The sequence below is a fragment of the Corella eumyota genome, chromosome 1 (assembly GCF_963082875.1).
Source record: "Corella eumyota chromosome 1, kaCorEumy4.1, whole genome shotgun sequence".
NCBI classification, from domain to species: domain Eukaryota; kingdom Metazoa; phylum Chordata; class Ascidiacea; order Phlebobranchia; family Corellidae; genus Corella; species Corella eumyota.
This window is the reverse complement of record NC_137490.1, coordinates 8,380,935-8,407,746: the sequence shown is the minus strand read 5'-3', so window position 1 is coordinate 8,407,746 and position 26,812 is coordinate 8,380,935. Positions and strand designations below refer to the sequence as shown.

The 26,812-nt window shown below is 30.1% G+C and overlaps 10 protein-coding genes across 11 annotated transcripts; 4 read left to right on the top strand and 6 right to left on the bottom strand.

Annotated features, from left to right (window-relative positions):
• Nucleotides 1–999: 999 nt before the first annotated feature.
• Nucleotides 1,000–3,360, bottom strand: LOC145754613 (uncharacterized). Its single transcript, XM_082570733.1, has 7 exons — nucleotides 3,103–3,360; nucleotides 2,868–3,002; nucleotides 2,473–2,627; nucleotides 2,290–2,384; nucleotides 1,961–2,153; nucleotides 1,319–1,556; nucleotides 1,000–1,146 (listed from the first exon to the last, which is right to left on the bottom strand). Exons 1-7 carry the CDS (start codon nucleotides 3,358–3,360, stop codon nucleotides 1,000–1,002), a joined length of 1,221 nt encoding a protein of 406 aa, XP_082426859.1.
• A 783-nt stretch (nucleotides 3,361–4,143) lies between these two features.
• On the bottom strand, nucleotides 4,144–4,866 carry LOC145762334 (LYR motif-containing protein 5B-like). The gene is made up of 2 exons (XM_082574643.1): nucleotides 4,704–4,866; nucleotides 4,144–4,573 (listed from the first exon to the last, which is right to left on the bottom strand). The coding sequence occupies exons 1-2, from the start codon at nucleotides 4,740–4,742 to the stop codon at nucleotides 4,322–4,324; spliced, it is 291 nt and encodes a 96-aa protein (XP_082430769.1). The 5' UTR covers nucleotides 4,743–4,866; the 3' UTR covers nucleotides 4,144–4,321.
• Nucleotides 4,867–5,135: 269 nt separating this feature from the next.
• LOC145740721 (zinc finger matrin-type protein 2-like) lies at nucleotides 5,136–8,245 on the top strand. The gene is made up of 5 exons (XM_082558552.1): nucleotides 5,136–5,228; nucleotides 6,338–6,428; nucleotides 6,788–6,985; nucleotides 7,534–7,679; nucleotides 7,809–8,245. Exons 1-5 carry the CDS (start codon nucleotides 5,208–5,210, stop codon nucleotides 7,941–7,943), a joined length of 591 nt encoding a protein of 196 aa, XP_082414678.1. The 5' UTR covers nucleotides 5,136–5,207; the 3' UTR covers nucleotides 7,944–8,245.
• On the bottom strand, nucleotides 8,141–9,781 carry LOC145740720 (AP-4 complex subunit mu-1-like). Its single transcript, XM_082558551.1, has one exon. The coding sequence runs from the start codon at nucleotides 9,677–9,679 to the stop codon at nucleotides 8,351–8,353; it is 1,329 nt and encodes a 442-aa protein (XP_082414677.1). The 5' UTR covers nucleotides 9,680–9,781; the 3' UTR covers nucleotides 8,141–8,350.
• Nucleotides 9,782–9,925: 144 nt separating this feature from the next.
• LOC145740719 (natural resistance-associated macrophage protein 2-like) lies at nucleotides 9,926–12,557 on the bottom strand. The gene has a single exon (XM_082558550.1). It carries the CDS (start codon nucleotides 12,387–12,389, stop codon nucleotides 10,557–10,559), a length of 1,833 nt encoding a protein of 610 aa, XP_082414676.1. The 5' UTR covers nucleotides 12,390–12,557; the 3' UTR covers nucleotides 9,926–10,556.
• Nucleotides 12,558–12,999: 442 nt separating this feature from the next.
• Nucleotides 13,000–14,208, top strand: LOC145752827 (N6-Methyl-AMP deaminase-like). The gene has a single exon (XM_082569544.1). The coding sequence runs from the start codon at nucleotides 13,068–13,070 to the stop codon at nucleotides 14,088–14,090; it is 1,023 nt and encodes a 340-aa protein (XP_082425670.1). The 5' UTR covers nucleotides 13,000–13,067; the 3' UTR covers nucleotides 14,091–14,208.
• LOC145750886 (ubiquitin-like modifier-activating enzyme ATG7) lies at nucleotides 14,091–16,276 on the top strand. Its single transcript, XM_082567317.1, has one exon. The coding sequence runs from the start codon at nucleotides 14,244–14,246 to the stop codon at nucleotides 16,236–16,238; it is 1,995 nt and encodes a 664-aa protein (XP_082423443.1). The 5' UTR covers nucleotides 14,091–14,243; the 3' UTR covers nucleotides 16,239–16,276.
• A 187-nt stretch (nucleotides 16,277–16,463) lies between these two features.
• LOC145751887 (mannose-1-phosphate guanylyltransferase regulatory subunit alpha-like) lies at nucleotides 16,464–20,510 on the top strand. Its single transcript, XM_082568412.1, has 10 exons — nucleotides 16,464–16,604; nucleotides 16,861–16,958; nucleotides 17,217–17,332; nucleotides 17,496–17,679; nucleotides 18,304–18,488; nucleotides 18,797–18,934; nucleotides 19,098–19,195; nucleotides 19,281–19,420; nucleotides 19,572–19,743; nucleotides 20,163–20,510. Exons 1-10 carry the CDS (start codon nucleotides 16,550–16,552, stop codon nucleotides 20,261–20,263), a joined length of 1,287 nt encoding a protein of 428 aa, XP_082424538.1. The 5' UTR covers nucleotides 16,464–16,549; the 3' UTR covers nucleotides 20,264–20,510.
• LOC145753818 (uncharacterized) lies at nucleotides 20,041–21,715 on the bottom strand. 2 transcript variants are annotated; one of them, XM_082570558.1, is made up of 2 exons: nucleotides 21,306–21,715; nucleotides 20,041–21,106 (listed from the first exon to the last, which is right to left on the bottom strand). In XM_082570558.1, exons 1-2 carry the CDS (start codon nucleotides 21,642–21,644, stop codon nucleotides 20,828–20,830), a joined length of 618 nt encoding a protein of 205 aa, XP_082426684.1. In that variant the 5' UTR covers nucleotides 21,645–21,715; the 3' UTR covers nucleotides 20,041–20,827. The 2 variants fall into 2 exon arrangements, with proteins under 2 accessions (XP_082426684.1, XP_082427201.1); XM_082571075.1 differs by having other exon boundaries at nucleotides 21,327–21,715.
• A 1,457-nt stretch (nucleotides 21,716–23,172) lies between these two features.
• On the bottom strand, nucleotides 23,173–25,387 carry LOC145754514 (galactose mutarotase-like). Its single transcript, XM_082570617.1, has 8 exons — nucleotides 25,201–25,387; nucleotides 24,913–25,067; nucleotides 24,795–24,838; nucleotides 24,548–24,710; nucleotides 24,357–24,441; nucleotides 23,979–24,123; nucleotides 23,380–23,551; nucleotides 23,173–23,253 (listed from the first exon to the last, which is right to left on the bottom strand). The coding sequence occupies exons 1-8, from the start codon at nucleotides 25,385–25,387 to the stop codon at nucleotides 23,173–23,175; spliced, it is 1,032 nt and encodes a 343-aa protein (XP_082426743.1).
• Nucleotides 25,388–26,812: the final 1,425 nt, after the last annotated feature.

Below are 26,812 nucleotides of genomic sequence, written 5' to 3'. Positions count from 1 at the left end.
GTAAAAAAATTGGCTATATTTAATTATAAGAGTTGGAAATAAAATGTTCAAATACCAAATTTGCCATAAAATTTCTTTTTTTTGTTAAAATAGTGTTGTTAATTGTTTCACTTTCTGTAACAATATTGTATGGTTAAATTAAAGATCAAATTTAAACAAAACAATCTAATTTTTTTTTAGGCTTTGTAAAAAAATTTTTTTACTTTACCTAATGCAAACCCGTCTGCCCAATATTTAAAAATATAAAATAAAGTTTAGATAAATATAACAAAATTGTGTTTAGCAGAGGTTTTATAATTTATATGTTATTAATTTATTGCTTCACTTTATAAACTAGTGCAAAAAAGCGCCATACTTTTACCAGAGTTACATTTTAGAAATGTGACAGTCTAATCATGCCGCCGAGAGTTTTAAATCAACGTAATACACGAATTTAAGATGTGACATTTTCTTGATGAGATAATCGATGCAAAGGTAGTGCCGTATTCTCACATCGCATTTCGATTCATTACTGACTTAATTTAAAAATATAGAAATTTTGCGAGGTTTTATTTCTGTTGAGAATAAATTTGGATTGTGCGGGGCCGTATTATTAATGTTTCATAATTTTTGATCAGATATTTTCTTGTGATAAATTTTGCATTAACTGACTAGGAAAAAAAATTATTGTTTCAAAATTTTTTTTAAATTCGAACCAAATTTTATTTAAAAACTAAACAGCGTTATATATTTTAATATATTGTATCGATATTTTTATATAACATTTTATGAGAGTTTTTATATTTCTGTTAGTCCGAATAATCATCAGGTTACTAAATAATCTAAATTATTTATTTAAAAAAAAGGTAATTTTATTATTTTTACTTAAGTAAAACTATTATTTACAATACATGTGTATATTTGAACATGTTTGTAAAAATATACGAGGTACATTATTTCTAGATATTTTCAATTTCTTATAAAAAAAAAGAAAATTTAAATTAATAAAAAAGAAATTGTTTAATCGTCGTAACTTTTTAAACCCAACAAATCAGCTGTTCGAATAAATTTTCCATTTTCGTCAAAACCTGGGTCTCGGCGAGGTGGCTGCGACGCGCCCTCTGACGGTTTGTTTTCTACGTTGTCCATGTCATGCGTCAAGCTTATCTTAAGTGAACAATATAAAAAGGATTGAAGGATTTTATTGGCATTTTTAAAACCTGGATTTGTTTGCCTATTTTGTGTTAAATTACATAATCCTAATTTTCATTACAATGATTTATTTTTAAGGTTTGGCATTTTTCACAAAAATGACTTAATTTTTTTTAGTATAACTTACTTTCATTGTGTCTTTGGCTATGGTATTTGCTCCCGACGAGTCAGCTTCTTCTCCGCCCCTGGTTCTTAAGTAACGACATTGACCCAAATCAGTCCATCCATATTGCATTGTTTTCATCATTAACTCCATAGAAAAGTTCCGCAACACTGACCGCATAAACGACGTTTTTCGTTTCGGCTTCTTGTCTTCTTCCCTTTTTCTTTTTTCTTCTTCAGTCTCTTCCTCAGGTTTTTTGTCCCTAAATGGAAATGAAATAAGCCAAAGTTGTTTTTAGGCTTATTAACCTGACGTTGAACAAGCAAATTTCATAGCATCGTTAAAAATTTCAATATTCACTTCCTGTAAAATGACTGTTTTGCTGTATTAAATATAAATAAGTTTAGAATAACATTTGGTTAATCAGTCGAATGACAGTTTAACTATGAGACAACCAAAAGCAGAAGAAATCTTTTTTAGAACAACCAACGTAATAGCACCCCCATTTTTGTTTGTTTGTTTTAATAAACTTAACTTTAATGAAAAATTGTTTTTGGTTTGAGTTCTCTAAGGTTAAGGTTTTTTTTTGCTTAAATTAACCAGTCGACAGTTTATGTAAACACAATTTTACAAAATCTAAATAATTTTAAATATTTATTTTGTTACCAGTTTATAATATTATCAATAGTTTTAAAGAAATCTTCTTTTTTAACATCGAACTCTTCTTCTTGTAATTTTATGTCGTATAATTTCAGTTTACGTTGATTGTCGTAAAATTGTTGAGGTTTAATGTTGTGGATCTGGTCTAGCAGTTCTTCCAAACTTGGGATTATTTCATTTATTGCAAACTCACTTTCGTCTGCAAAAAACAAAACTGTTTACATTTAATCTATACTCTAATAAAACAAAGCCGTATTTTAATCAAATTAAAACAATTAGGTATTATCTCTTATCACAAAAAAAACATTATTTACCTGGTTTATATTTTGATCCACCTGGAAAAGGGCTTGTTTCCGGTCTCCTGCTGGAATTACTAATATGCGACGACCTTCGTCTGTTTTGTGTAGTTTGACTTCGAATGACGTTCTTACTGCAAAAAAATTCAATTTATTACACTTGGGATATTAAGAATAATGTTTTAGGTAACAACTTCTACCCAAAAAATCTAAAACTATTACCTGTTGGATTTTGTAGCTGTTGGCACTTGATTTAAGATCGTCCCTTCTTCAATAACGTCTAACGAAAATGTCTTTGTTTTTTCCTTACTTGTTGTTGTAACATCATCTTTAGGCATTGGTATAAGTTTTTCCTCAGCAGGTTCTTCTGGCGAATTCTGTTATATAGTAAAAATAAAGTTTTGTTTGTGAATATTTATTAATAAGTTTTGTTTGTGAATATTTATTAATAGAAAGAGTCTTTATGTGTAATTCACCTTAAAATAATAACAAATTGCAAACGTACATTACCTGATTATTTTATCACATTTTAGGCTAAGCATGTACGTTTTTAGCCTTTATTAGGCCCACCAACAATATTTATATAAAAAAGCTAATTTTTTAATTAAAATATATACCCGATTTCTAAGAAGCTTTCTGTATTTATCCGCAAATTCTCTTTTCTGAACATTATTTTCCAACTCGATAATTTCTTCTTCTGTCAAGTAGGAGTGAATGCGACTTACCCGTTTTGTGAGGCGTCTATAGTTTAACTAAAAATAAACAAGTAGTAAAAACCAGGAATACCCAATCAAAACTTGTTAGCGTTGTAAAAAAATTCATGCAGTAAAATATTACAAAAGTATATATTACCTGTACGCTTTTCTCATAAAGGTCAATTAACTTAAGAACCCAGACTTTTTCGTTGCCCAACATCTTTTGTTTTCTCCACAACTGCTCCAATTCCCTGTAATTTCGTCTAAGCGCAATGTTTTCGTTTGAAGTGGAGCCTAAACCTAGCCGAGGCTTTTTTAGGATGTCGACCTGTTCTACGCTTATGTCGTCACAATCAAAAGTGCTGACAATCGACTCTGTCCTAGCGCTAGTAACTGATTTTCCCAACTTAGACATATGCCTATCGAGCTGTTGATACTTCGTAGAATTTTCGTTGCAGCGAAGGCAGTAAGTTTGTGCTAATGGTTTACATTTTTTGTAAAAGTGTGGGCTTACGCGGTTAAGAAAAACGCACCGCACTTGAATTTTGTTATTTTACGTTTACAGCTTTTGATCAAATTTTCGCGATTAGGCTTCTCAAGTATGGCGTTAAGGGTCGCGGAATAACCAATGGGCACGTTACAACCTCAAAGAAGCAAATTCGCTAATCAACTTTTTACTTTTACCCTTGTCCAAAGCTCTTAAGTCAAGAGTCATTTAGCTGTTTTTCGTCGATGCCCGAATGCACGAGTGTGCCTATTTGAAACCTTTCTATGCCCTAAGGTCGTAAGGTCAAAAAGAATTAACGTCATATCGGAAAAAGGTCGTAAGCCAAAAACTTAGCCAATTCGGTTGATTGACAGAGCGGACTTGCTTCATTTATGCTACATTTAAAAATGTTTTTTGATTTTAAACATTAATTACTGCTCTCTAATATATTATAAAAACATAAACATAGCTGCTACATATATAATTATTATACCCGTCCATTTGTTTAAATGAATAATATGTATCCCTAGCTAGCCTGGTAAATGCATCTAGCATGATAACACTGTCAAATACAAAAGAGGTTATCAGATATTCACACTTGTTTATATATTATGACTAACAATTTATTAAACAGCATTTATTAAAATTAAATAATAATAAAATTGAAATTAGTTTTTAAAAATAAATATAATTTATTTCAATACTAACCACATAAGCTTTTAAAAATAAAAAATTAAAATTTTTTTAAATAAATCTGAGTTTAAACAACACAAAAATTAAATTATAAAAAACAAAGCCACAACACAACATAAAACACCACAGTTATGCATATGTACTTAAAATATAACAAAAAAAGTAATAATAAGGGAACAAAGTATTTGAATTAAAACTATTCAAATTGCTTGATATTTTTTAAAATGGTTTCTTCAAAAGTTTCATTTTCGTAATATCGTTTTCGAAGTGTTCTGTATTTTCGTAATCTGTACAATGCTTCTAATTCTTTTACAACAAACTCGCCGCGGTTGACCAGTTGTTGAATTTCTTTTGGATCCTGAATATCTTTATTTTTTATAAAAACTTGGTGGCAGCGGTCGCGAAAGTAAATGCCACCCTTCGGATAATCTCGTCCAATAAAAATTAGCTGCAGGGTTAAATAAATATTGTTAGTAATTTAAAGAGAACACCAAGAAAAACCAAATAAAGGTACACAACAATTCTAAAAAAAAATTTCAATTTTAACTCTGCAAATGCCAAAATGTAAACAAATTTACCGTTTTATAAAGTCTTTTAACTGCATGTCTCATTTCCATTCTTAGATTCTTTTTTTTCTAAATAAATAAAATAAAGTTCGTTTATCGTGTATATAATATAAATGCTACCACGTCTTCTTAAAACTATGAAGCATATTCTTGTTACTATCAAAGGTTTTTTTGTTTTGATACTGCAATTAATTACAAAAATAAACAACAATCATTACTGTATAGTGACGACGTCCATGCCATCAACAATTTTAATGCTTGTATTCAAAATTAAAAAGTTGACACACATTTTTTAAGACGGTTTCTAGTAAAATTTTATCTAAAAGTATATTTTTTTAATAAAATATAAGGGTTGCATTTTAATGAAGTCCCATAAAGTTAATATTCTTTAATTACTAAGATTTCCGGTATTTGCCACTTTTATGTGACATTCTCTGTTGTTATTAAAGTTACTAAATAGACAGATAACCGTAAAAATTGTTAAATAAACTGAAAATAGAATATTTATATTTTAAAATGTCTACACCAGCATCAACGGTTTGTACTGTTTTAATTATAAATATGTTAATAATATAGAAAACAATTAAATATTGGTAACCGGCAGCGTGGTGTAGTGGTAATTGATTTGTAATTAATTCAATGATTATGAGGTCGTGGGTTCAATTCTCATTGCTCTTATCTGCTCATGCTGTAGCGTCCTTGAGTAAGGCGCTATAAACGGTATGAACTCCTCCTAACAGGTAAGCCAACACTTGATATGCAACATAATTACCGGGCAATTATAATCTCCATAATATCCCAAACTGCTAAAGGCAACTCAAGACTGGGTTGGAGTATCTGACAGACTATGTTTAGGTCGTGTATACGACCTTTCTACATAAAGATATATAAAAAAAATGCATGACCTAAATAAAATGGGGACGCAGAATTTGAGGGAATGGAAAATGAAGGAACGGAAATTGAAGGAACGGAAAATGAAGGAACCGGAAAATGAAGGAACGGAAAATGAAGGAACCGGAAAATGAAGGAACGGAAAATGAAGGAACCGGAAAATGAAGGAACGGAAAATGAAGGAACCGGAAAATGAAGGAACGGAAATTGAAGGAAAGTGAAAAAAGGAGAGGCGGAATCTTAAAAAAATAAAACGCGGAAATTCCGTTGACTGTTGATTTGTATTTAAGTCAATATTATTTTAGAAATAAACGGGCATTTTATAGAAGAGAGTTAGGGTATGCTGGGGTAATAAAAATTAACTCATTATCGCTCTTCAGTTCTCGAATAAATGACAGTAATCCTAAATAAACAGTCAACGGTATTTCCGCGTTTTAGTATTTAAGATTCCGCCCTCTCCTTTTTTGCTTTCCTTCATTTTCCGGTTCCTTCATTTTCCGTTTCCTTCATTTTCCGTTCCTTCATTTTCCGGTTCCTTCATTTTCCATTCCTTCATTTTCCAGTTCCTTCATTTTCCGTTCCTTCATTTTCCGGTTCCTTCATTTTCCATTCCTTCATTTTCTGTTCCTTCAATTTCCATTCCCTCGACCCAATAAAATATTAAAACAATAAAATAAAATGCTAAAATTTTAAAATTACCATTTTGTTTATAAGTTGTAAAATTTCTATAGATTTATTTACAAAATGTTTTTTAGTATGAAGATCACAGGCGAAAATGGGACAAAGATGAGTACCAAAAGATTGCAAATGATCGCTTAAAGGAGGAATGTGAAAAGACAGAAGACCGTAAATACTTACATATTATATTATATATATTTTTATATATACTTTTTGTTATATATAAAGTTATTTATTAAACAAAACTATAGACTTTTCTTTGCTTAGTTCACAATTTTTGTTATTTTATTTTCTGTTATTTATTTATTTTCTCCACCGACTGAAATAATTTGGATTTATAAAGAAGGTTTTGAAACTTTTAAAACAGCACTTAAACAATAACTTACTAACAAATACATATATACCATTATAAATAAATTAAACTTCGTAAGATATTTACTTTAGGCAATTACAAAACTTGCAAACTTTAAACTTTAATATTAGGTTATGCCAATTTTATAAAATATTTTACATATTACACATTTTAGGTTCCGATGATAAACCAGTAAAAAGAGAATTGTTAAAAGCGAGGTCATATAAAATTGACTTGGATTCCCAACTTGGCAAATCCGTTGTAATAAGTAAAACTACCTCGGGAGCAGATAGTGGAGGATATTACTGTAATGTTTGTGATTGTGTTGTTAAAGATTCCATTAACTTCTTGGATCATATTAATGGAAAAAAACGTGAGTATAGGTTTGCAAAAAAATATTTAATTGTATATATATATATAATTTTTGTTAAATATGATAGGCTATTGTTATTTACCATTTTTTTTATATTGGCACATCTTGGTCATTATTGCATTGTTAATAAGTAGTGCAATTTTAAATGCCTTGGTGTAGATAAAATGATAAAAAACAATAGCTATCATGTTGTTATATATAAAATATATGGGAATCTGTTTTTACTATTTCTTAAGCAATTATTTAATGTAAAAATTTTTACATATCCAATCAGAGGAGTTATAATTAGAAAAAGTTTATAATAATATACATAACTTCTAATTGGTTCGGCCCCACTAATTTTATGTCTGGACATTATAAAAGGTACAAACACTCGCAAAGCCCAAAATTGATTGTCAGGTTAATATCTTGGCAGATGGCTTAATTATACTCAAAATTTACAATGTAAATTCAATACTAGATCAAGGTAAAAAAAGGTTAATTCAGGGGTATGCCATTAAGTTAAATGGTTTTTATAAGATAAAATAACTGATAAAATATTTTTTTAGATCAACGTAACATGGGAATGTCAATGAAAGTTGAAAGGTCAACTCTCGATCAAGTACAAAAAAGATTTGAAATGAACAAAAAGAAAAAGGAAGAACAAAAGAAGCAATATGACTTTGAAGAAAGACTAAAAGAATTAAAAGAAGATGTAGGATAAATGGTTCTACATTTGAAAAACATTATATATTTATTATTTAAATGGCTTTAATATATTATAATTTTATATTATTTAGTGACTTCAAAATAATAACCATTAAATCTCTCTTACTTTTATCAGGAGGAGAGATTAAAAGCGCACCGAAGAGAAAAGAGAAAAGAAAGAAAAAGAAAGGCAGTAGTTGAAGATGAAGGAGATAGTGACATTTCTGCTCTTATGGGCTTTGGTGGGTTTGGATCTTCCAAAAAGCGATAACCCCTATTGTTACAAATTTTTAGATTTTATTGTGAGAATTGGACCATAATTTTAAGGTACTGTATTTACCAGTACAGGTTTATTTAAGTTTTTTAATCATGAACGGGTGTATACGTGTTTACAGACACAAAGTGAGTATACTACTTAGAACTGTATTCAAATGAATGCCAGAAAAAGTAATGTTTAATATGGCCAATTGAAACTTAAATGTTTGTTGAATATTTCCTGTGATAAATTAAAACAACTATGAACGGTTAAAATGCTTAATAAAATTTTTTTATTACCCCCATATATATTATTAATTTTTTTTATTCAAGGTATATTAATGCTTATAGAAATAAAAATGTATAATACACCTAAATAGAGAGATACAAAACACAAAATATTTTTAGTTAAAAAATAATTAATTAAAACCAATCATCTTTAAAATAAAATTCATAGGAACTAGAGTGAGTAATATACCTGACCCATTTGTTAACTTTCAAATGGGTACTTGAGCCACTTGCTTCGTTTATTTTAAGTCCTGCTATTCTCATGTCAGACAAGCATAACATTGGTACCTCAAACTGAAGAGTTAGCCTCGAGATTTCAAACACAATAGCTGGACTCCACTCTGATACCATAATCTTGATGGTTATTGTGTGTTCTGATTCCCCTGGAAAAATAGGACTCGAAAAAATGTAATCATTTGGTTGTTTATTGTGTTCAAATGTTACATTTGCCAAACTAGAAATACCACTGACATTTAAAACAGCAGCTGGTAGCCCAATTGTCCCTGTTAGTTTAACAGCAGGATTGCGTACGGGCAAACTACAATGAAGTTGCATGTGAACAGTTAACAGCTTGTCCTGCTTACATGGATTTATGTTTGTGAATAAAGTGAATGGAAGAGCTGAATTTTCGCCAAGCTGGTCTGTGCTGTAGGCTAAACATCCTAAATGGCCAGGTGATACAGTTGCTTTAATGCAGTTTGGCAAGTCCTTTTGAGATATTGAACGATTAAACACTGAGTTTTTTAAAATATTTTGATTTTCTGACTTCAAAGGAAACAAAATTGTCATAGCAACATCCTTGTTTAAATAACTTTTGATATCAAGTTTACCCTCTATGTTGCAGAACATAAGATTTCCAGTGGAATCAATAATCACATTTAATGTTTCAATTAAATCCACGAATATTTCATTATTCGGGTTTGCCTTTTTTGTCTCAAGTGGTTTTTTTGAAGATTCACTTTTGGTCATGCGAGATTCACTTTCCTTGGTAACACCAAAAAGGTTGTCAGGAATATAACTCAGCAGTCCATCTGGCTCAGGTCGGTGTTGTTTTACTGCGTTACATAGAACTGGTTTTAGTTTTGCTGTGTCAGGAATTTTGGGAAATCCCGCACTTGTCGATTCATTAAGAATCTCGTAAACAAGTCCAATGTTATAAACAAGCACTTCTGAGTTTAACAACCCTAGAAAATCTCTCAGCAAGGTTGTAAGCCCTTCTAAATAGTCCAACATGGTGTAACTTGACATATACCCATTGTCACTAACAGCAACCATATAAATGCAATCTCTCTTAATGTGAACATAATAAAGGTTTTCATGAAATATGTTGACTGGTAAGTTTTCAGAATTTGCTTTTAGCTGTTTTGAAAACCAGCTGATGTCCCATTTGTATTGCGAAAACAAAAATTGTTTTTGCAAAATCAATTCCGCCAAGTCATCCAATAAAAAAATTCCATTTAACATTGCCTAGTGTGGAAATTTTACTAATTTCTATGATTTATAATATGCACAGTTATTTAATATATAATCAGTTTATTAAAAAAAATAACTTCAACTTTTATAATATTTAGCATAGCAAAAATATTTAAAGTATATACGGTTTTTAAATAGCATTTCATTTTTCAATAAAGTAGTAAAGTAGTTTTAATTTATAGGCTATTTGTAACTATGACAATTATACCCTGAAGAAATATACGGTATTATTTTTTAACTTCTCTAATAAACAAAACATTTTTTTAATCACACAGGCACTATTACATATTTTAAATATCAAAATTAAAAGGCAATTTATTTAAATTGTTATTAAATAAACAAATATGAATGTTGTAATGCACATAATATCCTTATAATAAAAATTTATAATTTTGACAAAAAGTGAGGTCCGGTTAATAAAATTTTGTTGTTGTAAAATGATTGCAAAATATTTCACACAATGAGAGTTTATGGTAGTATAAAAGATGAAGTTAATATATAAACTTATTTATACGGTCACTATTGTGAAATTTTGTCAAAAGATAATTTTTGATCTATATCACAGTGGGAAATTTCAAATATAAGGAAACTTTTTTTGCGTTACATAGTAGATAAAAAATAAATAAACTGTTGAAGTTAGTTACTACTACAAACTTATTCAATATAGTTAATTTAAAAATAGCAAAAAAAAGTTAAAGAGTTAAAACTATGGCACAATTATTAAAACAAATATCAATACTTACAAGGAAGAACACAGCTAAATTATGATCAAATCTTGGTAATAAAATTAAATAAGACAACAATTTACTAATAAGCATAAAAAGAAACATTATTGTGGCTATATACACCAGGTAATTGTATTAAGCTTTTAAGCATCACTAGTATTGTTAAATGGAAGGCCTTGGATGTACTGTGGCTGTTCATTACTATTTATAGTAGCACCATCTATATTACTTACACTTTCATTTTCTTGCAGAGCATAGTTTTGATCATTTCCTGTACAATTTAAATTTGGGACAACCACTTTTATCATTATCCAAGCAAGGTAGCCAACAAAAACAAGGTAAGCAACAGACACGAGCGAGGCAATTACCACAAGCCATACCTGTGTTATTTGGCCAATATAAGTCACAACAAAATACAGGTTTATGCCAACGACAAGTCCAGAAATAAGTCCGCCCACTATTTTCCAGGTAAGATTATTTGTAAATTCACCCATCAGACTATACATGCTTGTAAATTGAAGAACAGGAATTAAAGCGAATGGCAGTTGAAGACTTTGTAGTACATTTAAGAGGTCATTTAGCCCGGTTAAATGCTGTATATCAGAAAAAATGGCAAGAAGAAGTGTCGGGCATATTGCAATAGAACGTGTAAGAAGAATTCTCTTTGCTCTAGTCCATCGCAAATCAAGAAAGCCCTCCATAACAAACTGACCAGAATAAGTCCCTGTCATAGTGGAGCTTTGACCAGCAGCAAGAATCCCGACGCCCCAAATGTAGTAGGCTGCAGGACCGAAGAAACAGCCAAGAAGCAGCCCACCTTTGTATAGGTCGACCTTGATGTCTGTTGAGTTTGCATTTGCTTCCGTATATGGAAATTTGCCAGCAATGTCTGGAATAATGCCAATGCTGCTGTTACAAGTAGCGTTGAGCTGTTCGTTTGTAACATTGTAAAATCCCTTAGCAAACACTGACACCACAAACAAATTTATAACAAACGAGACAGCTAAAGCTACTGTTGATTCAATAAAAAAGTACATGTTGGCTTCACGAACGTCTCGTTTTTTCGCCCGGTTTACATCTCTTGATTTCACCAATGCTGAGTGGAGATACATGTTATGAGGCATTATCACAGCACCAATAATTCCAACAGCTTGAAGTAATTGCTTGGGACCACAATCGTTGCAATGTGGAACTAAAGTGCCAAATATTACTTCACCTTGATCTGGTTTTACAGTTCCATATTCATATCCAAACGATACTGCCATAATTGTTATTAAAAATGCAAAGAAGGCTTCCAGTTTTCGTAAACCATACTTGTCAAGAAGCAAAAAGACAAATGCATCACATGCTGTAATTAGGACGCCTGCATACAATGGAATTGCACCTCCAGAAAGTAAAGACAATGCAATGGCAGATCCAATTACCTCTTGCATATCAGAACCAACAATTGCTATTTCTATCATTATCCATAAGGCAATTCTTGGTGGTTTTTTATATTGCCTGTTGCATACTTCAGCCAAGTGAAGCCCAGTTACAACACCTAAGCGAGCAGCAAGCCTTTGCATTAGTAGACCCATAATGGTTGCCATAAGCAATACCCATAACAATTGATAACCAGCAACTGCTCCAGACTGCAAATCAGACTCTATATTACCGGGATCTAAATAGGCAATGCTCATCAAAAATCCAGGCCCTGTAAAAGCCCAGAGCTTTTTCCAGCGAAATGGAGGCATGTCTGATTTATAACATGGCCCACAAGTACAGTCCAGATCTTTTTCTTCATTTTGATGGGGAATCTGTATTTTTTCTTCAAAGTAAGTTGCTACTATTGGTCTTTGGATATCTTCTGGTTCTTCCAAAATCGGTGGTTCATGGACACTGTTACTGTCTATATGATCTCCCATGTTACTATTTACACTGGCAGTAAAAGTGTTTTCTAATGAAAATGATTCCTCGCTAGTTGTCAAACGTTTCATAATCGTATAAACATTTACATTTAATTTTGACTCTAAAGGTCATGAGATAATCACACGATAATAAAAATATAATGCGCTTATTGATTGCGAAACACTGTAAATAGTACGATGAAAAAAGCCAACTTGGCAGTTTACAGCGGTTACATTAACTGACTAAAGACATAAACCCCAAACTCATTATGCAAATAATGACGTTAATCCCAGTCTCAACTATTACGTCATAGGCAGTACTTTTAAAAACAACTACATGATTTTTTATGTTTTGTTTCCTGTTTTTTGCTAATTTTATAAGATATATTGCATTTTTATTTACATTAAATTTTTGCAAAAATATTTATATATATATATTCAAAAAAAATAAATATGTAAAAACTATTTTTTTATTTATATTTTATAAGATTTTTATGTCAATACTACGTGTTTTTAAATGTTTACGTAATTAAAAATAAAATTTATACTTAATGTATAAGATCTTAAGATGGCTAGGGAAAGGCAATTAAACTGTTTACTTGCGTAAAGACAATGGAAAGCTAACTCAACAGTTTGTGTGCAAATATGTTTTACTTAATTTTTTAAATCGTTTTATCTGTTTGTTCTGTGTAGGTAGGTCTGTAGGCGGTAGGCATATACGCGAAACAACAAAAAATTTAAATATAAATAATTTACGTTAGTAAAAAAATGGACGGCTGTCTTTCGGAATTTTGTAAAAAAATTCCCAAAATTGAATTACATGCACATTTAAATGGTTCAATAAGCAATAAATGTTATGCAAAACTACTGAAATTAAACCCAGAAAAAGAAAATTTGATGTACAAAATAGATGGTCGACAAACTATTAAGGGTGTTTTCCAAATTTTTAGTAACATACATAAACTAATGGATAATGCAGAAGCTATAAGCCTTGCTACAACAGACATTATTTCCGAGTTTGCAGCTGAAAATGTCATTTATTTGGAATTACGAAGTACACCAAAAGATATCGAAAATACTGGTTTAACAAAAAAAGTTTACATTGAAACTATTTTACATGCAATTAAAGAGCATCCAAAGTCTGATCAAGTTATTGTAAAATATCTACCGTCCATAGACAGAGGCAGGTCCTTATCAACAGCATATGAAACTATAAAGCTTGCAGAGGAGTTTTCAAATTCTTGTGATGCTATTGCTGGAGTAGATTTTAGCGGCAACCCGACTACTGAAAATGGCTGCGAGTTTATTCCTGTATTGACTTATGCAAAAAAAGCAGGACTTAAAATTGCAGCTCATATTTCTGAAATTAAGGATAGGAGAGAAGAAACTAAGCAATTTTTGTCATTGCTTCCTGACAGAATCGGTCATGGAACATATATTTGTGATTACCCTGAGTTGACTAAGGATGTTGTTTCAAATAAAATTCCCTTGGAAATTTGTGTTACATCTAATTTCAGCACTGCTACCTCACCCATGGATTATAAAAATCATCACATTTCATTTTGGCATGAGAAATCACACCCTATTGCAATTTGCACTGATGACAAGGGTGTATTTAACACGACTCTATCCAAGGAATATCAAATTGTAAAGGATGCATTAAATTTGTCAGACAAGCAAACTTTAGACTTGTCTAAAAAGGCTATGGATTATGCATTTGTTGATAAAAATACCAAGAAGCAATTGCTAAAAACTTGGAAAGAAATGGCAAAAATTGCCCAAGTTATTTAATTGTTCCCGAAAATATTCGTAATTAAACATTAGTTTATTTTAATATTTTAATTGTTTTATAACACCTGTAAGTGAATTATTTTAATTTTTGTACCAAAATTTACTTTAAAATTTTTAGGTTATTTTTCTTAAAATATATAAGCTATTTTTAAAATGTCTGAAACACTTTTAAAGTTTGTTCCATTTGTCAGTTGCGTAGAGAATGGGTTTTGGACAAAACTGGCTGAAAACAAATTAAACTTTTACAAATTGGACGACTCTAGGCGCAAGATTCAAGGATTTTACACCAACTCTGATACAGATGGGTTGCCATGTCGACATACTGTTGAGTATGATGCTTTTCTGGAATTTAAAAAAGCATCTCCACTATGTTGTATGACACATGGAAATTTGTATAATAAAAACACAATAGAAGATTTTAAATCTGAGGATAAGAAACGCCTTTTGTCAGTTGAAAGTAACTTAATATGGGATGCTATTAAAAGTGGTGATGCTATTAAAGACCCAAGTCTTCTTGTTAGATTTATTCTGCTCAGTTTTTCTGATTTAAAAAAATATAAGTTTTATTATTGGTTTAGTTTTCCCTCATTTATTCATAGCATTCCAATTCAAATTACTTCATGCACTTCATTAAAGGAATTATATTGCGATAAAAATTGCTTGCCTAATTTGCAAAAGGCTGTGGATAATTTTCGAATTTCAAATGATGAAATCTTGCCTGGATTTTTTTTAATTACATACGCTGGTGACATTAAGTTTAATCAACAAGTAAAATTACACCCCCTTAAAGATTTTTCCTTAATAAATAATGGGAAAAACAAATTAGTTTTCGGCTTTTGTGACCCTTCAACCATGGAATACTGTGGCTGGCCTCTTAGAAATTATTTAACTTTAATAGCATATCATTGGGCAGAAAGTTTAAACGAAAACATTGATATTCTTTGTTTAAGGGACCGCACCCATCTTGGAAAAAGAACTATTTCACACTCCATTTATTTGAATGTAAACCTTAATTCTATTAAAAATAAACCAACCAATGTTGTGGGTTGGGAGAAAAATAAAAAAAATAAATTAATGCCAAAAAGTGTTGATTTAACAGACAGCATGGACCCCAAAAAACTAGCGGAATCATCTGTCGATTTAAACCTAAAACTAATGAAATGGAGATTAATGCCAGCACTAGATCTCGATAAAATTGCATCGTGTAAATGTCTTCTATTAGGCTCTGGCACACTGGGTTGTAATATTGCTCGTGGTTTGTTGGGTTGGGGGGTAAGAAATATAACGTTGGTTGATAATGGCACTGTTTCTTTCTCGAATCCGGTCAGACAAACTTTATTTGAATTTTCAGATTGCAGTATTTCTGGAGGTCGTCCCAAATCCATCGCTGCAGCTGAGAGACTTCAGAAAATTTTTCCTGGTGTTAATTCTAAAGGAATTGAGCTTTCTATTCCAATGCCAGGTCACCCAATGTACAGCAACGACTCTTTAGTTCAAAAAGTTAAAAGCGATGTTTTGATGCTAGAGAATTTAATTGATTCCCATGATGTGGTGTTTTTATTAATGGACACAAGAGAAAGTAGATGGCTACCCACTTTGTTATCAGCTGCAAAGAACAAGTTAGTGATCAATTCAGCTCTCGGATTTGATTCATACTTAGTTATGAGACATGGTGTGAGTGGGGATTCAAAATTGGGATGCTATTATTGTAATGATGTTGTTGCACCAGGTAATTCAACTAGAGATAGGTCACTCGATCAACAATGCACTGTCTCGAGACCTGGCGTTTCTATGATAGCAGCAGCTCTTGCTGTTGAGCTTTTAGCATCTGTTCTTCAGCATCCATTTGGAGCTGCATCCTTACCCTCATCCTCGGATTCGTGCTTGGGTCGTGTACCTCACCAAATTCGTGGTTTTCTATCAAACAATCAAATGATCTATCCGACAACTAATGCTTTTAGTAAGTGTACCGGTTGCTCTGATACAGTTATTGAAGCTTACAAAAATCGAGGTTTTGATTTTTTGTTGGAAGTGTTTAACTCTACTCATAGTTATTTGGAAGATTTGACTGGGCTGACTTTGCTTCACCAGCAGTCTACAGATGCAGAGTGTGATATTTTGGAGTTTAGTGACTCTGAAAGCATTTAATAAATTTCTGAATTACTAATTTTTTGAAGCAAAAGTTTGTTATTATAAAATAATTTATTTTTTTATTGATTTTTTATACTATATTTTTGTGATGTAATGTTTTTGTAAATAATGTAGTTAAATTAGCACTATATATTCCTATTTAGGTATCTTTATTTATTTATCGATTACAAACTTGTTTGTGCATGTTACATAGACAGTAATCCTATTACTAATAAAAAATATATAAATCACAATGATCAATTAAAAATTATCCCCTTTCATATAATAGATTGTTTAAGTAGATTATATCTTATATAAACTGCATCCTGATGAAGATTAAAATGGCATGGAAGGCAGTGATATTAATTGGTGGTCCAGATAAAGGTATTAATTTTACTTACATGTTTTGAATGTAGATGTATTAATAATATGCCAGTGTATGTTAATAAAAATTCTTAAAATCTACTAAACATTTCATATTGCCTTCATAGAACCAATTTGATATTTAATGCGGAGTGTTAAATTTCAACCATTTAACTCTGCAGGCTTTTTTATCTGCTTAGTTTTAGTTTTAAATTTTAGTCTAGTTAGTAACCATTTTTGATTTGTTTTCTAACTACCAGTTGTTATATTTATATAGGCACCCGATTTCGGCCTTTATCCTTGGATGTACCAAAACCACTATTTCCTATAGCTGGCTTGCCCATGGTACAACATCATATAGAAGCTTGTATTAAGGTTTGAAAATTATTTATATTTTAGTTTTATAAAGTATAAATAAAAACAGCAGTTTGATGGTACAAAGTTGTTTTCATCATATATTATTATATCTTAGTTTGTGCTAATGTTATTATTTTTTACAGCTATTGTTTTTTTTAATTTATTAAAGACTATGTTAAGTTTTTAGTAAGTAAATGTTTCATAATTTGCTTTTTTTAGTTGTTATACGTATGGTAAATCTCACAAATAAATTAAAGCTGTAATTTTATGTCCTAGATTCCAGAAATTAAAGAAATATTTTTGATTGGTTTTTATCCAATGGATGAGTTAACTGCATTTATTCGAGAAATGGAAAAAATGTTCAGAGAACAAGAATTAGATGTTAAAATAAGGTTCATATTTTTATGTCCTGTGGCACTTACAAACATTTTATTATTATAAACCAATACTATAAGTTTAATTAACTGCATATTATTAACTTAGTTTTTAGATAAAAAAGTTTTTAGAAAAAAAAAGTTCATGACAAATAAAATCCTTTTATAAATTTTTTTGTAGCTATCTGCCCGAGTATAAACCACTAGGTACTGCTGGTGGTTTGTATCATTTTCGTGATCACTTAAGTGATTCTGTAGCTTTCTTAGTTATAAACTCTGATGTTTGCTGCAATTTTCCTTTGAGTAAAATCATGAAATTTCATCAGGAACATGCAAGTGATGGGATAACTATTGCTGCAACTAAAGTAAATATTTTAAATTCACTGTTGATATCACTTTTAAATTTTGCTTTAATTTTAGTTTTGTGTCACTATGCTTTAATTTGGGATGGGCCAATCGAATTAAAGTCCGGGTAAAGCATTTTATGGTACTTGGACATCAAGTAATAATTTGCAATTTAGGAACGTATGCAATTTACTAAACTTAAAAAAAACGCGAGATTTGCTTTTTTTAGTAAATTAGAAATTACTTCTAATTATATTACTACTTCATAAAAAATGCTATCATTTCACAATAACAAATTTTTTCTTATTTGTCAATTTGAAGTTTAAATGACATCATAACCCAATACTCGAACTCGGCCGAGTATCGTGACAAATAACTCGGGCTTATCTAATCCGAAAAATTTGGCTTTCTGCCCATCCCTGCTTTAAATGTGGTTTCTAAGTTAAAAAACAAAAAAAAAGATTTTTTAAAAGTTTTTTTATCATATTGTATTATTATACAATAAATAATAATAATATTTTAAAGCTAAAGGTTCAGTTTATTAAGGAGTTTATTACACTTTAATATTTGTATAGTTTTAAAATGTTCCAGGATTTTTGCCTTTTTATTATATTGATTAATTTTATTATTTTATTAATTTGTAGGCAACAACTCAGGAATCATTAAGTTATGGTTGTGTGGTTGAAGATAAAACAACACACGAAGCAACCCACTATGTGGAAAAACCTGATACCTTTGTAAGTCCCTTAATCAACAGTGGGGCCTATGTTTTTTCACCCAAAGTTCTCAATTTTATGAAAAACATTTTTCGCCGAAACCAAGAAGAAAGGTAAAGTTTTTTAATCATTTTTAGGATTGTGTAGTTTTCGGTCCTAAAAAAAGCTTAAAATCGTAAAAGTAAAAGAATACATTTACAAAAAAGTATAATAACCTTTATGTATTAGTTATCACAATTATTAAATAGTTGTAACATTGGGAATAGAATATAGGGTTGAAGTATATATATATATATATTCATATATTTCAAAAAAATTATCCATTCGTCTTTAACACCATGGCAACATTATGTTTTAAATAAATTGATGCCACAGTGTTATAAATTGACCTTCCCCTTTATTACTTTTTAAAATTTTTAAGGTTAAATAACTCTGGAGACCAGCGTTTACTTGATAAAATGTCGCTGGAGAAGGATATTTTATATGAATATGCAGGAACAGGAAAAATGTTTGTTTACAACATGGAGAATTGTATTTGGGGACAAATTAAATCTGCAGCGTAAGAATTAAATATATAAAAAAATGTATTTCAAAAATCAGCTATTTCGTTCTAAAGACAGTTAGAATTTGTAGATAGGTACTTAACTTTTATTTATATGCATTTTAACTAACACCATAACAATTTATGATAATTATCATTTATAAATAACATGTTGTTTTAGATCTGCAATACATGCAAACAAATTATATTTATCTTTACATGGACAAAACAGCCCCAAAAGGTTATCAAAAAATTCAGTAAATGGACCTGAAATTCGAGGTAATAAATTAAAATAAATAATTATTAATAAATAAAATACAATTATTATTTTAAATTCATTACACTTAAATTTAAATATTATTAGGGGATGTTTTTATTCACCCCAATGCTAAAGTTCACCCCACTGCATCGCTTGGTCCCAATGTGACAATAGGGCCTAGTGTTGTAGTTGGGGCTGGGGTAAGAATTAGTAATGCAATTGTTTTGCCAGGGGCTGTAATTGGGGTAAGTTTGCTTTAAAACAATTTTTTAATAAAATAGAGAAAAAACAGCATAAAAAGCGGCAAAATAAGTTCATTTATTGTTTTTACCAAAAAAAAACATTTTTTTACGATAATTAGCTAAATTTTATGAAATTTTATTTTTTTATCAACAGGATCATTGTTGTATTTTAAACTCAATTATTGGTTGGGACTCAGAGTTGGGGCAGTGGACCCATTTGAAGGGTACCGCCCACCAACCCAACCCTAATGCCCCCTTTGCCAAGATTGTAAGTGGGGGTTTGTTTAACAGTGATGGAAGGCTAAACCCATCAATTACAGTATTGGGTAGGTTTTTTTATCTTAGTATTTTTAAAATAAGGTTTATTTGCATTGGTTTGATACAAAATTAGTAGTGCCTTAGTGCAATTTTGATTTGACTTGGCTGTTATTAGTTTTCCCTTGAACTAGTGTTGGTATGTTAATTGATAAGCAATCTGCCATTTATAAGTTGAGCCTTTGCAGGTATTAACATTATTAGCATTTTGCAAAACCAGCGCCATGTTGTATTGGTGTTTAATATATCACCATATACAAATTTTAATATACCAGCTGTTTCTTTAATACAAATATAGTAAATTATTTTGCAAAATAAAAATTGTTTATTACACTTCAATAGAAAACGTTTAAATAAAGACTACAATTTTTTGCAATAAAACTTTTATAATGATGATAAAACTTAAAATTTTTATGGTTCACTTTTTCAGGACGGAAGGTACATGTAGCTTCTGAGATAATTGTTTTAAACAGCATCGTTTTGCCCAACAAATCAATAACACACAGTTCAAAAAATCAAATTATTTTGTAAAATGTGAAAACTCTGAGCAAATTTTTATGCACTTCACCAAAGTATAAATATTTTATTTCTTCAGCAAGCTTTCTTCAAATATGTAGTAAATATATATATACCTATGCTTAAAGAACATACTATTTAAATTGTGTACAATAGTTCTTTATTATTTTCTTCAGAAACCAATTTTCTTTAGTTGTTTGTTTATTTTTCTGTGCCCTATTATTCTAGTGATAGTCGAATTATGTAATAAAATTGTTTATTAAAAATAGCAATTGACTTTGGTTTTATAATATCAGATGTAGTCAATTATTTTAATGTGTATTTACCAACAAAGGGTATTTACACGAAAGTTTTAACATGCAATTGGCTATCTGTAAATAATTAGTATATAGTATTAAATATTATATAAATAAATTAATCTGCTTAGTCGAACATTTAACGTCATGTGTGCTATCCGTTTCGTTAGGGTCTGTTAGTGAAGTTACTCTTGGAAGATTGCTTTACTTTAAGCATTTAAGCAATGCTTTATTTCACGTTAGAAGGGGGTAAGTTTACCGGCAGTTTTAAATACAGTTTGCATCAATTGCCGTCCATGTATCGTTTAGGCTTCGGCTTTAACGTCGGTTTACGAGTTTTAGAGACGTCAGCTTCATTTGTGACGTCATATTCCTCGTAAATTCCTTCGTCACCGCCCTCATTTTCTACACTATTTTGTGCTATAATGCCTGGTGAAGTCGTCGTTACAACTTTGGACTGGCTTTCGACTGGTGAGGGTAAGTTTTTCGGTTCGTCTGGGAAGTATTTTTCGTAAGTTGATTCTGCGGAGTGCATTGTTACATACGGTCCGTTTTTAACACCCTGGAATATAAAATTAATTTAAATTGGCTTATTTCTCATCGAGTAAACATATAACAACCTCCATTTCCTATCTAGTAAATTTGTTTATAAACAAAGTTACAGTAGAAAAGTATTGTGTCTGTTTTAGAAAGCAATCGTAAAATAAACAAAAATTCTAAGTACCAATTATAAAAAGTTAAATACTGCAAAAAGAACATACTGTTTTAGACAAATTCTCTACCGAACGTGCAAAGTTTTTTTGGTCTTTCGCATGTTCATGCTTGATTGTTTCATCCGGAACTTGATCGTAAATATCATGATCATCATCATCAAATTCAGACTCACTTGGGTGTTCAAACCCTGCGTTAGGGTTACCGTTAAAGCCTGAATTTTGTGGTACGCTGAATCGTGGATTAGTGTGGTCATCTTCAATAGGCGGCGGTGCCGGTGTTAAGCGTTTTTTCGTCAAATACCAGGTAAGGAAAATAGCAATTGGGTGGGTTATAACCAAAGGAACTATAACAGCAGCGGCTATAATACCCCCATCACATGAACTCATAATAATTCAATTGAGATTGTTTGAGTACTGACTATAACGTAAACAAGTTAAACAATTTGTGTATTCTTAAATATTTCTAAAATAAAAACAATAATATGTAAATAGATTTATATAATTTTATGTTATCTTATTTTAATATTCTTGCTTTCTGTTAAAATTCTTTTCTCGTAATTTTTTAGCACTTAAGATTACTGACTAAAAGATAAGAATATTATGTAAATAACATTACTTTATTATCAACAATAAACCGAATAGCGTTACTCGAATAGAATTTCAGCGCCTTACAATTTACATTTCTTTGGTCGAACTAAACGAACGTACCGCTGCCTAACAAAAGAAATGTTAATCTCTTTTGTTATATACGAACATATACTTTTCGATAACTAGCTTTCTACTTAATAATAAATTTAAGCAACATGCAAAAGCAAACTATGAAATTTAAACAAAATTAATTTGTTAAATTTTTTCATTTCCTTTTTGACTTTCTAATTTTTTTTTCAAATAAATAAAACTGAATTGATGACACCTCTAACAGGCAAGCTAATAAATGAATTTCGAAATTAATTATTACATTTCGCATTGCCGAAGGCATACATTTAAGGCGTGTGTCCAAATAATCACCAACATAGTAAGCTAGGTTAGGCTCTTTTTAGAGGTTGAATGTTGTACGGATTTCAGTAAATTCGAAACTTAGCGCTTGATTGAACAGTTGAATCAAATCTTTGACTTCGCAACTACACTCAATCCATTTTTAGCTACACTAACCGCAAAAGAAAGCGAGAACAGAAGGCAAATAAGGTATTCCGTGTTTCAAGTCTTTATTAGATTTTTTAAACTGTAAAAAAACAACTCTTGGGTACGGAAAAACTATTTTGGTATAATGGTATTTTTGAAATATGTAAATTACCCTGAAAAAAAACTTAAAAGAGCAACTGGCTAAACCTGGCCAATTTCTTTTATAAATTTTTCGTTATTTCAAATGTTTTGAAGTTCAACAACTTATTTTACCTATACATAGTACACTTAATATACTTATGACTAAAATAAATTTTCTTTTATGTTAAACAGTCTTTTCACATTAAATTAAATTATATTTTTGATAACTGTGAAAATTCTATTGCGAATCTTACGCTTAGCTTACGATGGATAGTTAAAATTGATTTGGCACATTTTTAATATGTAAATTGAATTAACCCATTTTTATTGACTTTACCTATTTAATCCATTTACTGATAGCCTACTAGGGTATTTTTTACAGATTCTTTTGTAAATTTGTCTAGTCGTAAAAAATATTTTGAAAAATTAGGCTGGAATGTATTGTTTGTTTTAGGTATCTCGTCACGCGTGGTTAATCAACATTAACAAACTCAGCTAGTATTACACAAATACCATAGAGCAAATACACTTGTTGAAATAGTGGTTATTACGAAATGAAAAATATCTAGGTTTAATTCGACAGCTTGCCGTGTAATACACATTAGTCCATTTGAATTGCTATTATTATTTGTAGTATAGATTTCGCTGTTGTTTATTCAGAGCTAAATGTAAACCAGGTGGTGTGATCGTAAGTTTCGGTTGGCATTAGAATCATCTCTGGAAATCCCCTTGCCTACAAATGTATCAATTATTGTACGGCCATTTAAAACAAATTTAAAAAAAACTAACATTATTTTAAAAAAATGTTAAAAAAGATTAACTGTTTTTTTTAAGTAATTTAGTAAAAATAATATTTTACCACATTAACTGCATTTGGCCAATTTTGTGTTTCTAAGCAAAACGTAGAGTGCTTGTTGTATGTTACGTTGGTTTTCCCCACAACTCCGTTTAAGAAGTTTCCCGTATAAAGTTGAATTCCCGGCTGCGTTGTTTCAACTTTTAACGTACGTCCATTTGTGGCATGCTTGACACTAGAATAATAAATTAAATTAAGCTAATAGTTAAACTAAATAAAAAAATGTCTTATCACATTGTATGTAAGTTTATTTTTATTAATGCGTTTTTTGTATATATTTATCCTCGTAGTTGAAAATCAACTTTATTGCCTATTCATGGACTTAAATTTGTTGCCCCAACCCAGTCTTAAGTTGACTTTAGCAGTTTAGGAAAATTATTAATTATAATTTTTTAATAATTATACTGCCGACTAGTTTTTAGCTCGGCAGGTGTTCGCACTGTTTATAATGTCTCACTGAAGGGCGCTACAGGATAAAAGCGGTTAAATCAAACCTAGGAGCTTACGTAGCAAAGCCACTTACATACATTTACGTTTAAAAAAGATCGATTTTTATGTATGTTATTCAATACAGTCAGAAGTTAGCATGATGTAAAACTAACATAGCTGCAAGATTTTTCTTCTTATCTTCTGGCAGGCAATAATTGTGGTCGAACCCACCACCAGGTAGTTTGTTTAGAAGTTCTTCAGTCAGAAAAGTTTCTTGCCTAATATCGAACAACGTATCTTCAACTTCGTTTATTTTGCCTGCATTTAATAAAGTATAGTCTTAAACCAGTTTGCTTACAAAATGCATGTGCCTAGCTAGTTGAAAAAATACTATATTACTCATTAAACGGTATAAATGTCAATAAGTTAAATCCATACTAAGTTAGTTAAGTTCTGCCATGATCAATTTTCTTTTTACATTTTTTGCATTGATGCTATTATTAATTTGTAAAGTTATTTTATTAAATGTTTACCCGATTAAAAATACTAACCTGTTACAAGACAATTCTCATCCGTGGGCAAATATCTGGTTGAGGGAATCATGACTTTATGATCACTTAAGTTTGACCAGTTATCCTATTTAAAAACGGCAAATTACTTGAAAACTGAAATGTATGTGAATGGTATAAACGTTTTAAATTAATGGTATTTATTATTATGTTATGTTTTAAAAGTCACGTACATGTCCACCCAAATTAAAATAACTGTGATTGGTCAGGTTTATGGGCGTCGGCTTTGTTGTATTTGCAACATATCGGATGGACAAGACATCGTTCTCTAATGTATATGTCACCACCACTCTCAACTCGCCGGGATATCCTTCTTCACCGTCTTCGCTTGTTAATCTTACAAAAATCATGTTACAGCTAAAAATGACTTTCGATTGACTAGTGTGTTATTAACAGTAACTTAAATGAAAAATTATTTACTTTAAGATTAAAGACTTTTCATAAACTTTCGGGTTCCACATTTTCTAAATAAACAACATTTAGACGATTAGTTCTAAATTTATGTATTAAACATACGTCTAAAGCTACAATAGAGTACTTTATCAAATCCGCATTTGCCTCCATGAATAGAATTTGGACCGTTATTAATTGGTAGAGAATAATCCTTGTTGTCAATTACAAACTTTCCGTTTGAAATACGATTGGCAACCCTACCTATTACCGCTCCAAAATAAGGATTATAACCTTGGTAACCTATATGTAAAACGTTTAATGAAAAAGGTAGACTATATATTTAAAAAACTGCATTTTTTAAGGCTCGGTGTTGTATTAATGTAGTTTACTATATGATACTTGAAACATAGCAATAGTAAACTATAAAATTTACCCTGCATGTCAGAAAAACCAGTTACAACATCGCTTTTGAGTCCATTTTTATCGGGAACTTTTAAAAAGACTATTGTAGCTCCATAGTCAATAATTCCAACTTCAACTTGACTGGACTTTAAAGTAAACAAATTTACAGTCTTGCCTTTAAAATTTCCCTTAAATTCTTGCTTCGTAAAAGTTGTCATTGCTAAAGTTCTGTAACAAATATAAACTTAAAACATTTTATTTTGGTAGTTAACTCTTTAGTTTGGGTTATATTTTATGACCCGTACTTTATGCATTTGTTAAAAAATGTTTTTATTTTAATAACAATGTTGCTGTTTTGTTAAGTGTGTAAAGTAAATATTATTGTGTAAAAAATATTATTTAACCTATATTATTTTATTTAAATTAGGTTATTTCAATAAATTTATAAATTTTTTAATAAACGCTTAAACTGTAGGTATAGCCTATTTTACAATTCAAATTATTTAAAACCTATAACATAGCCTTTTGTATTTAGTTTCTACGGTAAATTACAATATAATCATTTAGATATAACTAATATCTGCATACAGTTAAACCCTGCTCTGTCTGACCATCGTGTATTTTATGCTCGCTTGCATTTTTTAATGACAAGGCAAACATTTAGTATCAGAAAATGTAAATATTTATTGATGCCGACATGACAAAGTTTTTGTAACTATTTTATTTTAAATAAAGCAAATGTTCATAAATAATAAAAAATTACCACATATTTATTCTTACTTTTGTGTTAACTAGTTACAATTGATAAGCTTTTTTTCCTATAAATGCAACTTTCTCTTCACGAAAGTTTTAATTATTTATACGATATCTATGGTTGAATTTTGTTGTAGTCGTCCTTGCGTGATTTTGTTGCCCACTGTGCTTTAGCGAAGTTACCGCCAAAAATTAAATGGTTTGTTTTTGTGCAGAAATAGTATTTTAAAAAACATTAATCGAGTGTTAAGTTAACCAATGTTACAATAAAATAAGACTTTTGTTACTTTTTGTAAAAAAATTACGCAATCTTAATAGTGACGTCATACGGTGACAACCATTTTTTATTAAAGGTTGAATAAATTTAAACAAGTTTTTATTTTGTACTAGAAACGGTTTTATTATAACTAAAAGTTTTTAATTTGTTGTACTTGGTGATTTTATAGATGCCAAAATTAATAATAAACCAAAAAAAACAGTTACTTCGATTATATTGTTAAAAAGAATTTTGTAAAAAAAATTGCAACCCTTATAAAAAATGGGCATGTCCATCAGTTCCTTGTTATAAAAAAACAATTTTGTTTAGAATTTTACTTTGGCTATTTTATTATTACCAAGTTTCTGTTTTGCAAATAAACAAATTTAATGAGTTTAAATAAATAAACATTTTTTTAGTGTTGATATGTAATAATTACCACAGATAAAGATCATAATTACAAAAATATAAATAAAAAAACTTTTTGTAAAAAACATGTTTTTAAATTCACCAATTTCAAGTCGGTTGTTACATCAACACCATGTTACATTTCTTCATAACATGTTTAAATCTACATCAGTCTTCCCGAAAGCATCAACAATATTAAGTAACCATCTCACTCAGAGAAACTATC